The 14,836-nt window shown below is 40.4% G+C and overlaps 1 protein-coding gene across 3 annotated transcripts in view; it reads left to right on the top strand.

The window, feature by feature from the left end:
* Positions 1–14,836, top strand: part of FIG4 (FIG4 phosphoinositide 5-phosphatase) — a 130,483-nt gene that overhangs the window by 42,915 nt on the left and 72,732 nt on the right. For all 3 annotated transcript variants that reach the window (XR_014248192.1, XR_014248193.1, XM_082404734.1), the window contains exons 8-13: positions 2,250–2,350; positions 3,605–3,767; positions 4,212–4,309; positions 11,410–11,543; positions 12,794–12,910; positions 14,681–14,726. Coding sequence is in view for 1 of the 3 variants with exons in the window: in XM_082404734.1 (XP_082260860.1) it covers positions 2,250–2,350; positions 3,605–3,767; positions 4,212–4,309; positions 11,410–11,543; positions 12,794–12,910; positions 14,681–14,726 (659 nt within the window). In the remaining 2 variants the exon portion in view is untranslated. The remainder of the gene's footprint in view (positions 1–2,249; positions 2,351–3,604; positions 3,768–4,211; positions 4,310–11,409; positions 11,544–12,793; positions 12,911–14,680; positions 14,727–14,836) is intronic.

Below are 14,836 nucleotides of genomic sequence, written 5' to 3'. Positions count from 1 at the left end.
TAAACTTATGCTGTACCAATTTGTAGAAAGCTATGTATGAATTATAAGATTACAATTATCTATGCATCCAACAGATAGATTATAATTACCTATGCATTCCACGTAGTTGAAATACAAACAGGAATGCAGATCTACTATGTATAGAGACAAATAACAAGGAAGAAAACACTATGTGCACAGGAAGTGATACAGGTAGTAAGTATCATTCTTACCGGAGAGAAGGAGCAGAATCCCTGACAGGTGGGGAGGATGGGGCAGGCCCACAGGAAAAGTTGAACTTGGCCTGGCCTCAGTCAAAAGGCAGGCCTTGGCAATGAGATTGTGGATTGGGGAAGCACCATGAATGTTGAGATGGAAAAGTTCATGGGAGTGTACTTGTGGTTTGTATATATCGATAAGACCCCTGGGAGGTACAGTGTAGTGGGAAGGAGATCATTTAGGGGGAGTCAGATTGCCAGTCACCAGATTGCTTTGGTGGTTGGACCAAGGACTTTGGGTTTGGTGCTAGAGCTTTTGAAAGTTTTTTTTCAAGAGGGTAACATACAAGTTAGTACTTAGGAAGCTTGAGTGGATAGCTATTTTCAAGGTGGATTAAGTAAAATGAGACTAGAACAAGGGACACTTGTTAGGAAAAGATTGCAGTGGTTCAGGCATAATGTAATGAAGGTCTGGATTAGGGCGTAATAGATTAAATAGACGTAGGTTGAGCCTTGGGTTAAGCTGATGAGTTCAATTTTATAAATACCTTTTGTCCTTTAATTTTGCTATGTTGAAACCTCTCAAGGATGTGCTATTATGTTATGAGGTTTAGGAAGGCAGTGTCTTCTTTCTAGAAGTGGTGTTTAGGTTTTTCCTGTCCCCTTTTGAGATCAGGTAGGGCATTTGTGCACCTAGCCTGCTTTCTAGTTGACATTCTTCCTTGTGTTCTAGGTTTTTTAAAAACCTAGAGTGAAAACTTTAAAGGAGTGGTTGTTTTGAGACCGTTAAGTGGGTGAATGTGATGAACCAATATTATGCTTTCTGGCATCAGAACTTTTGGGAGGAGTGGAGTCAGGGGGTAGAGCTGGATAGATTAGCCTTGAAGAGGACCTGTACTGCCTTCTTTGTGGCAAATGAGGGCAAGGAGAGGCTAGATGAAGACGCAGAGGACTTTTGGAATGAAGATGAGTGAGATTTGTGTGCTACACTTGAGATGGCTCATTACTTTATAATCATTGTCAACCAGTGAGTGGTATTATCTGCTTGATCATTCACTGAATAATGAGATTTGGCTCTGAATTACTCTTTCTGTTTCCAAAAGTAAAATCAACCTGTAAAAGCACACAGTTTTCACCACCAAGGACACTGAAAAGAATGTGCTACAGTTTCTAAAGACAGTTTCTAAAAGGTAATTCTAAACTGTTTTGTATTTCTCAAGAGCTAACTCAGGGCCTGGCATATATTAAGTACCATAAATGGTTTTTTTTAAAGTAGTGAATAGCACCATAGATTATAATTTTAAAGCTCGTTAGTTGAAATGTTGACTCCAGTCTCCCAGTTATCAAGCATTTAATGAATTCTGGAAGTCTATATGATGATAAAGGTCATTGCTATTTACTGAACGTTTGCTATAGGCCAGGCAGTAGTAACCATTACACACGTTACGTAACCTAGTCTTCCCAACCACTTAATAAAATTGGTTACTTTTTTTAGTACTTATACCATTTTACAGAAGATGAAATGGAGGCTCAGAAAGTTAAATAAGGTGACATAATTAATAAACTTTATTTTGATTAAACAGTTCCCAGTGTTCAGTTTTGCAGTTAGGTGACAAATTTGGGTGCTCTCACTGTATTATACTAACTCCATTCCCTCAGAGTTATCTATTGCTTCATAATTTAAACACCCTGTTAAGTGACATATGCTCACTGTGACAGGTATATGGTCTCTGAAGACTAAGGAAGGATTAGTTGTACCTGTTTACATCCTTACTTGGCTATAAGGAGGGACCACAGGTCTTCCCTTGGCCGATAACCCTACATCTGGTTACCATTTCCTCTGAAGTTCATGGAAACCACTCCTTAGTGAGGTTCGTTTTTGCCTTAATACCTACATAATTGGAAAGAACAGTTAGACCCAATGTTGTTCCATTCTTGGGTGGAGCTTTTTGGTGTTCTTTAACCTACTGGACAAAGTATATTGGGTATAATGATTCTCTTGGTTTGGTGTGACAGTCATGAGTGCTAAATAGCTTTAACTTGATTTCCAAGAGCTGTTGATCTATGGACGACCTGTGTATGTCACTTTAATAGCTAGAAGATCCAGTAAGTTTGCTGGGACCCGTTTTCTCAAGAGAGGTGCAAACTGTGAGGTAAGATGGGAAAACAACAACACTGCTGGCAATTTAACTTTTTACATCAGCTTTGCTGACAGATGAAGCAAAGTGGAATTTTAGAAAGTGGAATTTCTTAGTTTGGGACATTATCAAGAGAATAATGAATTCTCTAGAGTATTGGAAACTTGTGAGAAATATGACTAATGTACAGATATTCTGAAAAATTAACTATCTTAGAGTTATGCAATACCTTAGGAAGTTATGAAATGTCTAATGTTTTGGAGGATGAGTCATTTCTGTAATATATGAAAAAATGTAGTACATATTTAGTGGAGAGACTAAAATAGCAAAGCACCTCCACCCAAGGAATAAATGGAGGGGAGCACTCATTGGAAATGCATCCTTGACAAGAAGACTGAGTAGAGCAAGGCATGGGAAACCCTTTACCCCCTCCCCTCTGCTTTAGTTTGGCTCAAGACAGACTCCTTCTCTACTCACCCCTAGAAAATAACAACAAATTCATCTGTCCTGCCTTCAGTCATGTAATGTCCTTTGAGTGTTCCATCTCTCTTTGCAATAGACAACTTGAGTCTTAGGCAGATGTGTGATTGAGTAGACAGATGGAGCAAGACATTAGGTTTTGATCCTGCCTTAAAATAGCAACATTTGTTCTTAAAATTATATCAACAATGAACATAGTTATAACTGGTGCTTTAAGAAAAAAGCAGAATTTTGCAACTCTATTATTTACTTCTGAATATTTCAAGGGTAATTAAACAGGTACATTATTAATGCCTCTAAAATTATTCTTTGTCTATCATCATATACTTTTATAGGTAAAGCTATCTCACGATTTTTTTTTTCTCTCCGTCAGGCATCTTTTATTTGAATCTCACTCTTTCTTTTGTCCTTTTATTCCTCCTTGTTCTTCAGAATTGAATTTTTATATTTCACTGGTCTTCCTAACCTCCTGGATAATTTCATGTGATTGTTTTTTTTTGGTCTCCTTCTCTGCCATTTATATCACTCAAGCTGTTCTCTATCTATTACTTGTATTATTAGCTATTTAATTTGATTTTTCCTTTGTCTAGTCTCTGCTATTTTTAATTGCTTCCTTTATTGCATTTTAATGATTTTCCTTTCTTTAATATGCACATGAATGTTGATTAACATTTACCTCTTTTAAAACATTCTAAGACTAGGAATTATATTTTCATTGTGTACTTGAAATTTTTTCCATTAAAAAATTCTAAGGATATAAAATATTTTTAAATGCACCTTTCTTTCCAGGGTGATGTTGCAAATGAAGTGGAAACTGAACAAATACTCTGCGATGCTTCTGTCATGTCTTTTACTGCAGGAAGTTATTCTTCTTATGTGCAAGTTAGAGGATCAGTTCCCTTATACTGGTCTCAGGACATTTCAACTATGATGCCTAAGCCACCTATTACATGTGCGTAGAACAGTCTTTTTTTAATAGTAACTCTTCTTTACCCACATTTAGAGATAGTGAACTACTGTCACAGAAATCTCATAAATGCTTGGGTTTTAATGAAGTTTTAGTACTGAAAAGTAGATCATTTAGAAGAAGGACTACTAATATTTTTATGCAATAACTTTTATGTATGTATTTTTAATTTTGGGCACTAGTAAATTATTTATATTATAAAATAGAAATGTAATTATTTATATTCAGAAATGTAAGAATCATTCAAATTCAGTAAATACATGAAGAACGATTGGTAAGCTCAAGAGGAATTTGAGACATGAAACTCCCAGAAGATTAGTTGAATTGCATTTCTTTAAACATTATAATGCAAAACAAAACACTGTACTTCTTTTCTTCTTTCTTTACAGTTTTCATTCTGGTACTTACTCATTTTTTTTGTCCCCCCAGTGGATCAGGCAGATCCATTTGCCCATGTGGCTGCCCTTCACTTTGACCAGATGCTTCAGAGGTTTGGCTCCCCCATCATCATCTTAAATTTAGTGAAGGTATGACGTGCTATCTGTTTGGTTATGAAATTCAATTACACTGGACAACACGGAGGGGTTTAACAAGCCTGCTTTACCTCTCCCCAGAGGAGAGACTTGTGGATTTATCATGCTATGATGGCTCACGGTGTCTGAACTGTCTGAGCCTCTGTCCTTTGGCCTCTGATTCCATGTGGCCTCTTCCCTGGGTACGTGGGAGAATCCGTGATGTGTTCCCTAGGGAAGAGAGCAATGAGCGTGTCAGTCTCCTGATTTTCTGGGGTGAACTAGGTGCGGGTGAAATTCTGCCTCAGCTTCTAGGACAGCTTGGGGAAGGAAGCATGGAGATCAAACAGCCACAACGTAGCCTTGATACAACCACTTTCTTTGACCATCCAAAAGATCTGCGGGGCAAGATAATATGTGGTAATGGGATCTAAAGACTAGATTCAGAAATTGGGTGTGGTTGTAGCTCAAGGAACAGGTGGACAGAGTGGTGGCCTGGCCTCATAATTCTGTGCTTCCTTGTCAGAGTACACTGTCTGGTCAACATATCTTGTGTATATGAGTAGGCAGTCAGGTCAAAGGCCTGGGGTAGAGGGCAGGGAGGCTAGATAAGAAGAAATAAAAGGAATCCAAATCGGAAAAGAAGAAGTAAAACTGTCACTGTTTGCAGATGACATGATACTATACACAGAGAATCCTAAAGATGCTACCAGAAAACTACTAGAGCTAATCAGTGAACTTGGTAATGTAGCAGGTTACAAAATTAATGCACAGAAATCTCTTGCATTCTTATACACTAATGATGAAAAATCTGAAAGAGAAATTAAGGGAACACTCCCATTTACCACTGCAACAAAAATAATAAAATACCTAAGAATAAACCTACCTAAGGAGACAAGAAACCTGTATGCAGAAAACTATAAGACACTGATGAAAGAAATTAAAGATGATAGAAACAGATGGAGAGATACCATGTTCTTGGATTGGAAGAATCAACCTTGTGAAAATGACTATACTACCCAAAGCAATCTACAGATTCAGTGCAATCCCTATCAAACTACCAATGGCATTTTTCACAGAACTAGAACAGAAAATTTCACAATTTGTATGGAAACACAAAAGACCCCGAACAGCCAAAGCAATCTTGAGAAGGAAAAACGGAGCTGGAGGAATCAGGCTCCCTGACTTCAGACTATACTACAAAGCTACAGTAATCAAGACAGTATGGTACTGGCACAGAAACAGAAATATAGATCAGTGGAACAGGATAGAAAGGCCAGAGATAAACCCATGCACATGTGGTCACCTTATCTTTAATAAAGGAGGCAAGAGTATACAATGGAGAAAAGACAGCCTCTTCAATAAGTAGTGCTGGGAAAACTGGACAGCTACATGTAAAAGAATGAAATTAACATTCCCTAACACCATACACAAAAATAAACTCGAAATGGATTAAAGACCTAAATGTAAGGCCAGACAGTATCAAACTCTTAGAGGAAAACATAGGCAGAACACTCTGACATAAATCACAGCAAGATCCTTTCTGACCCACCTCCTAGAGAAATGGAAATAAAAACACATATAAACAAATGGGACCTAATGAAACTTAAAAGCTTTTGCACAGCAAAGGACACCATAAACAAGATGAAAAGACAACCCTCAGAATGGGAGAAAATATTTGCAAACGAAGCAACTGACAAAGAATTAATCTCCAAAATTTACAAGCAGCTCATGCAGCTCAATATCAAAAAAACAAACAACCCAATCCAAAAGTGGGCAGAAGACCTAAATACATATTTCTCCAAAGAAGACATACAGATTGCCAACAAACACATGGAAGAATGCTCAACATCACTAATCATTAGAGAAATGCAAATCAAAACTACAATGAGGTATCACCTCACACCAGTCAGAATGGCCATCATCAAAAAATCTACAAACAGTGCTGGAGAGGGTGTGGAGAAAAGGGAACCCTCTTGCTTGTTGGCAGGAATATAAATTGATACAGCCACTATGGAGAACAGTATGGAGGTTCCTTAAAAAACTAAAAATAGAACTACCATACGACCCAGCAATCCCACTACTGGGCATATACCCTGAGAAAACCATAATTCAAAAAGAGTCATGTACCACAATGTTCATTACAGCTCTATTTACAATAGCCAGGACATGGAAGCAACCTAAGTGTCCATTGACAGATGAATGGATAAAGAAGATGTGGCACATATATGCAATGGAATATTACTCAGCCATAAAAAGAAATGAAATTGAGTTATTTGTAGTGAGGTGGATGGACTTAGAGACTGTCATACAGAGTGAAGTAAGTCAGAAAGGGAAAAACAAATACTGTATGCTAACACATATATATGGAATCTTAAAAAAAAAAAGTTTCTGAAGAACCTAGGGGCAGGACAGGAATAAAGACACAGACGTAGAGAATGGACTTGAGGACACGGGGAGGGGGAAGGGTAAGCTGGGATGAAGTGAGAGAGTGGCATTGACATATATACACTACCAAATGTAAAATAGATAGCTAGTGGGAAGCAGCCGCATAGCACCAGGAGATCAGCTCTGTGCTTTGTGTCCACCTAGAGGGGTGGGATAGGGAGGGTGAGAGGGAAATGACGCAAGAGGGAGGAGATATGGGGATATATGTATATGTATAGCCGATTCACTTTGTTATAAAGCAGAAACTAACACACCATTGTAAAGCAATTATACTCCAATAAAGATGTTAAAAAAAAAACAGAGAAGTCACAAACCAATAATAAAATAATACTGAATTTTATATTTTAAAAACAAATAGTAGCTGTCTCTGTTGCAACAAAATGAAATGGAAGAATCTCATTCTGCGGCCAGGAAAACTCTGAGTGTATGAAAAGCAAGGGTTTTGTTATATTATGTTTGTGGCAGTTGGCCGACAAACTAGTAGTATCTGAGATTATCCTGAGAAGTTGGTTAGTAAGTATAATTCAATTTAATTAAAAACCAAGGAATCCTATGTCCATTTAGTCTACCATTTGACAAGCAGTTTTGAAGGTTTCCTTTGTGCCAGCGCGATCGTAGAAGCAGTCGCTGCCTTCCCAGGGCTACCAGTCTAACAGAGGAGATGGTGAAGTGATGCAGAGGTACCAACACAGGGTTACGATGCTATGAGAGCTTATAAGGGGAAAGAAGTCTTCCCTGAGGAAGCGATGAGTCAGCTCAGCCTGAGTGAAGAGGCATTAACAAGGCCAAGAAGAAAGAGAACAGCAGGTACAAAGGCCCTGAGACAGGAAGGGATATGGTAGATTTAAGGAAGAAAAGGCCTGTCTGGCTGGGTCCCAGAGGATGAGGGAGTTTTGCCAGACATGCAGAGCCTTGTAGGGTGTGTTAATGAGTCTGGTCTTTATCCTGACTTTCCAAAACCATTGAAGGTTTTGTATGGTTGAGAGAATGGTGATCAGATTTCTGTTTTGAAAAGATCATCCTGACCTCAACCTAGAGAATGAATGGATTGGTACAAGGCTAAAGTCTATGTTGGAAGACCACATAGGTGGCTGTTAGAATTATCCAGAAAAGGGTAACTGGCCTAAACTCGGGGGGTGTGGTAGAGGTGGAGAGAAGTGGACACAGGCAGTAGACTCGGTGATGAGCTGGGTCTGAGATGAGGGAGAAGGAGATGTCAGGCTTGATTCCTAGGTTTCTGGCGAGTATCAGCTGGATGGATGGTGATGCCATTCACTGAGCCGGGGATCATGGACTCAGCCTGTGAGGGAAGATGGTGAGTACGGTTTGGATGTGCTGAGGTTTGAGATGGGTTGAGTCCTGTCAGAGGAGCTGGCAAGTGGGTGGCCAGTGTGTGAGATAGAAGCTCAGGAGAGAGGTCTGGGCTGAGATGTGATTTTGTGGCTCATGTGTGTCCCAGCGATATTTGAAGACATGGGCATGGAGGTGATACCCATATAGAGGGTACAGAGTGCGAAGAGGGAAGAGCCTCCAGTCTTGTCTTGAGGACCCCCCAGCTCTTAATGTCCAGTTAGAGCAGGCGGAGTCTGTAAAGGAGCCTGGGAAAGAACACACAGAAAAGTAGGAGGAAAACCAGGTGAGCGCTGCATTATGACAACTAAGAGAAAGTGTGTTTCGTGATGAAGGAAGTAAGCAGTCAACAGTGGCAAAGGCTGCTGACAGGTCAAGTAAGATGAAAACAGAAAATATGCTCCTTGGTGTTACCAACAGTGAGAGCACTGACTGAAGTGGACTGAGCTGTAGGAGGACTTCCCTAGTCCTGGGGAAATGAAATACCTAATGAGAAATGAAGAAGAGTTGGTGTTTTCATCAGTATGTTGTTGTTTTTTTTTTAAGAGAGCATAATGATGTGTTTAAAATCCTGTGGGAAGGATCCATTTGGGATCCTTGAGAGGTATAAAACACAGGAGAGAGAAAGGACGATCAGGGGCATCATGTGCTTCAGAAAGGAGGAAATCTGAAACATGGAGAGAGGAATTATTTTAATGGGAGGACAGAGAATAGTAAGGGTGTGTGTGTGTGTGTGTGTGTGTGTGTGTGTGTGTGTGTGTGTGTGTGTGTGTGTGTGTGTGTTGTGTATGCGCACATGCTCCTTCCTGATGACTGTAACTTCTCCTTAAGGTAAGAGGGAAGGTCACCTGCTCAGAGCAGAGGTTTGAGGGTGGTGGAAGTTTCACAGCCTTCATGTATGTGCGAGGGTGGATTGACCAGAGGCCTCCAGGCAATGCTAAGGGCTAATTTCAGGTTGGTGATCAGGATTTCTTTCTTTTTGTTTTTTTAATTAATTAATTTATTTTTGGCTGCATTGGGTCTTCGTTTCTGTGCGAGGGCTTTCTCTAGTTGTGGCAAGCGGGGGCCACTCTTCATCGCGGTGCGCGGGCCTCTCACTGTCACAGCCTCTCTTGTTGCAGAGCACAGGCTCCAGACACGCAGGCTCAGTAGTTGTGGCTCACGGGCCTAGTTGCTCCGCGGCATGTGGGATCTTCCCAGACCAGGGCTCAAACCCGTGTCCCCTGCACTAGCAGGCAGATTCTCAACCACTGCACCACCAGGGAAGCCCACGGATGTTCACTTTTTATTCTGCCTCCGTATGACGTGTCTAAAGTGGAATACTTTTCTTGATTTCTTTTCTCTTTGCCCTGTGTTGTGCACTATCTCCTGCCCTCCCTCCACTCCACCATGTGGAGGTTTGAGACACTGCTTGTCAGACATTTTGCAGCAATCCTTATACTGTCAGTGCTGCTACTGGGGATCAATAGGAAGCCAGCCAGGGATCTGATGTCATTGTACATCAGAGGACTTTAATCTGGGGGCCATGGACGGCCATTGGGGGACGTCTCTGAACCCTTTGAAAGAATCACTTGCATATGTGAAGTTTTCATCTGGTTGTTAAAGGGGTCTGTGACCAAAGAAGGTCGATGAAACAATCCACTTGCTAATCCACTGTGGGCAGAAAATGCATAAAGCAGATTCTTTACATAGAGATGATTTAAAGTTGATGAAATAACCTTATCTCTCCATCTCATTAAATGTCAGATTTGATAGAAGAAATTCAAAAACCTTTTGTTTCTCTAGTTGGCTTAAAGTGCTTTTGAGAAAATTACAGGTATACAATTTAATTTCCTCAGATGTAAAAATAAGCTAAATATTTGTTCATCCCAAACTGATTTAATGCTGTTCTTAATCAATTCTTATCTAATTCCTCCATATATACAGCTGTGCAAAATAGATACCCTTTTTCTGTTTCCTCAGTGATTATCTAATTAAATTCATGACAGTTGAAAAGTAATCACCATGGTTGAAAACAGTGTAGACCTATTTTGATGCCAGCAATAGTACCTCAGTGCTGTATCCATACTGCTGAATTAATTGTTTTTTGTTTGTTTCTATGTGAAGTCCTGATCAGGATAACAATAAAGTTAATTTTTATTAATCCTTACCGTGTGTCATATGCTCTGATAAGAAACTATCATGTTTCATCTCATTTAAACCTCACATTAATCCTTTAAGGGAGATACTACTGTTACCCATTTTACAGATGAAGAAATGGAGGCCCAGGAAAGTTGAGAACCTTGCTCAAGGCCATGTGGCTGGTAAGAGGCAGAGCCAGCACTCCAACCACAAAGCTGGACGCTATGCACCAGCTCCTCTTGAGTGGGAGGCAGTATGATGTCTAAGGAGCTACAGCAGGCAAGGAGGAGGACAGTCAGGTTTAGTCCCATGAACGCCTCTCAGCTTCAGTTCATCCAGCCACAGTGTAAAAGGGGAAGACATGGCTGCCTTGGCTTCCTCACGGGGATTTTATGAAAGTCAAGTTTAAAAGCCTATGAACGGGACTTCCCTGGTGGCCCAGTGGTTAAGAATCCGCCTGCCAGTGCAGGAGACACAGGTTCAAGCCCTGGTCCGGGAAGATCCCACATGCCGCGGAGCAACTAAGCCCGCGTCACAATTACTGAGCCTGCGCTCTAGAGCCCGTGAGCCACAACTACTGAGCCCGTGTGCTGCAACTACTGAAGCCCACACGCCTAGAGCCCGTGCTCCACAACAAGAGAAGCCACCACAATGAGAAGCCTGCGCACCGCAACGAAGAGTAGCCCCCGCTTGCCGCAACTAGAGAAAGCCCGCGCACAGCAACGAAGACCCAACGCAGCCAAAAAAAAAAAAAAGCCTATGAAGCCTGCGAAAGCATCCTCCGCTCTGCCAGTTTGGGGATTAGCCATCTAGGCCCAGTTGATTTCTCTCTGGTCCTTAGCTGGCTGGGGTTGGAGGTTCCTTTCTTCTGGTCCTTGGGAAGTTCTCCTTTGCCAAAGTGGAGTGTGGAGTGCGTAGGACAGGCCTGTGTAGGGTGAGCTGGGCTTCTTGGGACTGTAGGAGGTTATGAGGAAGAAATCTGATCTCCTTGAGTCTTTAATGCTCATTATCTGTTGACTGTAATTCAGTGATGCATTTATTTCTTTGCATTTATATTATTTTAATTTGAGTAGGTAGGTTTCATTTTTGTATATTTAGCACTTCAGCTTTTTGTCTTAGTGGCAAAGTTATGTTAAAAGTCTGTTCCTCTGACTTAAGGTAGTTAGAACACTGAAAATGTTTAATTTTTGGTAAAGGAACGAGAGAAAAGAAAGCATGAGAGAATTTTGAGTGAAGAACTCGTAGCTGCTGTGACCTACCTCAACCAGTTTTTGCCTCCCGAGCACAGGATTATTTATATTCCTTGGGATATGGCCAAGTACACCAAAAGGTGAGCAGATGCTCATACGTCTGGTTATATTTTCCTCTTCTTGTGATGTAAAATAGCAGGAAGCTGATCTCTCTGCTAAAGTGAATGTTACTTTTTTCATTTCCTTTGTGAACCGGCTTGAGGGGCTGTTTAACTGCTGGTGTATACTTTGAGGGCTTAAATTAGTTGACCAAATTCTTTTTGCCCACCATTTTTACCATTTAGAAATTCTCTTTGAAGTATCTAGTGACCTCAGAACATCTTTACTCTGCTGCTTTTCCTTAAAGGCATTAGTTTCACTTTTTTCTATTTCATTCTTTCTCCCTGTTTAATCACTTTCTCAGACACCACTTTCAGATTATCTCATGCATGGATGAACCAGCACTAACTCTTGACTGTTTATAGTAAATCCAAACCCCTTAGTGTAATGTTAAAGCCCCATCACCTGGTTGGTTCCAGAATGTATAACTTCTTTATTCCCAGGGCTGTTCTGTTCCTGAAAAGCTAACCTTCATGTTCTGTCCCCAGTGCAGCAGCCAAAGTCCAATTCTGGAACCTTTGTTCCTATTGTTGTTTCCCCCTGCCCTCCACTGGCTGCTTTCCCACCTCTCTCTCAAGATCTGATTCAAAACTCATCTCATCCAAGGAACTTGCATTCATTTACTAGGGGTCATACAAACATTAGGCTCATATTGAGGTCTCTGTTATTTTTAAATGTCACTGTATTGTTTTGCACTTGACTCATTGTACTTTTCTCTGAATCATTTTATGTAGTTAGATACATGCACGTGTGCGCACACACAAACATACACACACACACACATACTTTCCCAGAGTATAAGCCTGGTTGCAGGTTGGTGCCATTAGTAGTAACTTATTTTCCAGTGTTTTCTTCCCTTGCCACTGCACTGTGCATTGTGCTCTCTTCACATTTCATGAATCCATATTTAACTGACTGCACTCTTGGGGAGTGAAAGGCTTTGGGAAAAGCTCTTGCAGGGGGATGTCATGTGCCGAGTTTAAGGCTTGCCAATAGTTGCTATCGAGTTACAGGCCCTTCATGTCTCCTTGCGCCAAATCTTGCTAGTTATTGAGTACATATTGCATTCTAGAAATTAATTCTTACAACGTTCCTATTGAGTACAAACCAGAGATTTTAAAAATTAAATCCCTGAGTATCATTACTGTAGATTTTGCTTTAGATGTGAGAATAAATATGTATTAAGACGTGGGCTCTTCTCACTTCTCTCATTCTTCCTCCTTGCCCGCAGCAAGCTGTGTAATGTTCTGGATCGCCTGAACGTGATTGCAGAAAGTGTGGTGAAGAAAACAGGTTTCTTTGTAAACCGCCCTGATTCATACTGTAGCATTTTGCGGCCAGATGAAAAGTACGTATGGTGTTTTAAAACCTAAAAGAAATCAAGAATTTTGCTCTTACAGATAAAAAATATTCTAAATATGAGCAGTTTGACTCCTTGGAAGATGGATGACTTTATTCCTTTGGGGAGACAAGACACGCAGCCCATGTGACTGTGGAACGAACGTTCATGATGGCATGCAGTTTCCTCTGTGGGTATATACCCTGAGATGGAAGCCATGGAATCTCTTGCTTCTTAGAATAAACATTACATAAAATATTTCTGTAAAGTAAAATTTTCTGTAATGAATTCTATTCTTCAGTATTAAATAGGAGCAGGAAAATTTTTCTAATAAACCAGTGTATACATTAGTATTTTAACTAACGTTTTAATGAAAATGTATCATTGTATTATAGTTAGTTGCTCACAAGTCTTTCCTCATGACTACTTTGTGAGCTCCTTCAGATCAAGCAAATGTGCTTTATTTATCTTTTACGGGACCAATATTATATATTTCCAGTATTTTATTTTCAGTTAGTAAAGTTAACTATAATGGTAAACACACACACACACACACACAAAGCAAAAACAAAAAACAACCAACTACTAATGTGTACGTCTTTGCAAGTCATCCTTTTGTTATAGTTTGAATTTCGGGGCACCTGTGACCAGGGTCCCCAAGACCACTCCCAGGCTCAGTGATTCACTAGGAGAACTCAAAGGACCCAGCATATTGTTGTTCTCTTGGCTATGATTTATTACTACCAAACAAAACAAAGCAAAATTAGCCAAGGGAAAAGGCACATGGGGTGAAGTCCAGAGGAAATCAGGGGCGTGCTTCCAGAGTCCTCTCCTGGTAGAGGCACACAGAGAACGCTAATTCCCCCAGCGACTTGTGACGGTGTGTGTGTGAAATGTTGCCAACCAGGGGAGATGATGAAAGACTTGGTGCCAGGGTTTTTATTGGAGGTGGTCCTATAGGCAGCCTCTGCCTGGCAGCTTCCAAAATTTCAGACTCGCAGAAGGAAAGGATGTTCAGCAAACCATGTTGTTTCTACAGACGGCTTAGGCACATTGAGCCACTCTTGTCTGTTCTAGGAATGGTGGAAACTGAAGTTCCAGACTCCAGCCGAGGGCCAGCCTTGTAAGCAGGCCTTTCTGAGGATAGCAGTCAGGCCTGCTGTGTTAATTCTTTTCTGCACTGCACCTTGTTTTAAATAATTAAAATATTTTAAATAATTAAAATAGTAATATCATTATATAGTACTTATGTAATAAGAACATTTCCCCAGCCATTCATTAGCACGTGGAGAAAGTATGTAGGAAAGAAAATAATAAGGAAGACTGTAAAAACAACCGAAGGACTGTAACAAAGCTCCATGAAGAAAAGCTGGAGGAGGTGGGGCCTCCTAACGTTGAGGGGAGAAGGATCAGGCTTGGAAGATTTTATTATAAAGTTGCCCTGCATTTATTAGTCATGTCTGTAGAGACCAAACAGGAAATGGGCTTAAATTAAAGCATGAGAGATTTTGGTTGAACATGGGTGACAAAATGCTAAGAGTGTAGGGCTGGAGCAGGTTAAGATGCTCCTTTCCTGGTCTCCCTTTAGAGCATGGATAGCGTTCCAGCTCTGTGACTTGCATATTCACTTTCCTGAGAGAATGAAAGTAAACTGAATCAGCTGATTATTCAGGGGCATTCAGCCCTATTACTTTGATTCTTAACAAAGAGCTAGTACCAAATATGAATATAGATCATGTTATTAAAATGTTTAATTAAAGCATGTATTTTTAAACACAGGTGGAATGAACTAGGAGGATGTGTGATTTCCACTGGTCGCCTGCAGGTATAGATGACATTGTATTAATAATGAATAGAATCTGTATCCACAGTGTATGATGTTTTCTGAAAGCAACCATGGAGAGAGATACTTCTTAGTGAATGCAAAATTATTAA

This window comes from Balaenoptera borealis (assembly GCF_965194805.1).
Source record: "Balaenoptera borealis genome assembly, chromosome: 9".
NCBI lineage: Eukaryota > Metazoa > Chordata > Mammalia > Artiodactyla > Balaenopteridae > Balaenoptera > Balaenoptera borealis.
This window is presented reverse-complemented; position numbering and strand designations above follow the sequence as displayed.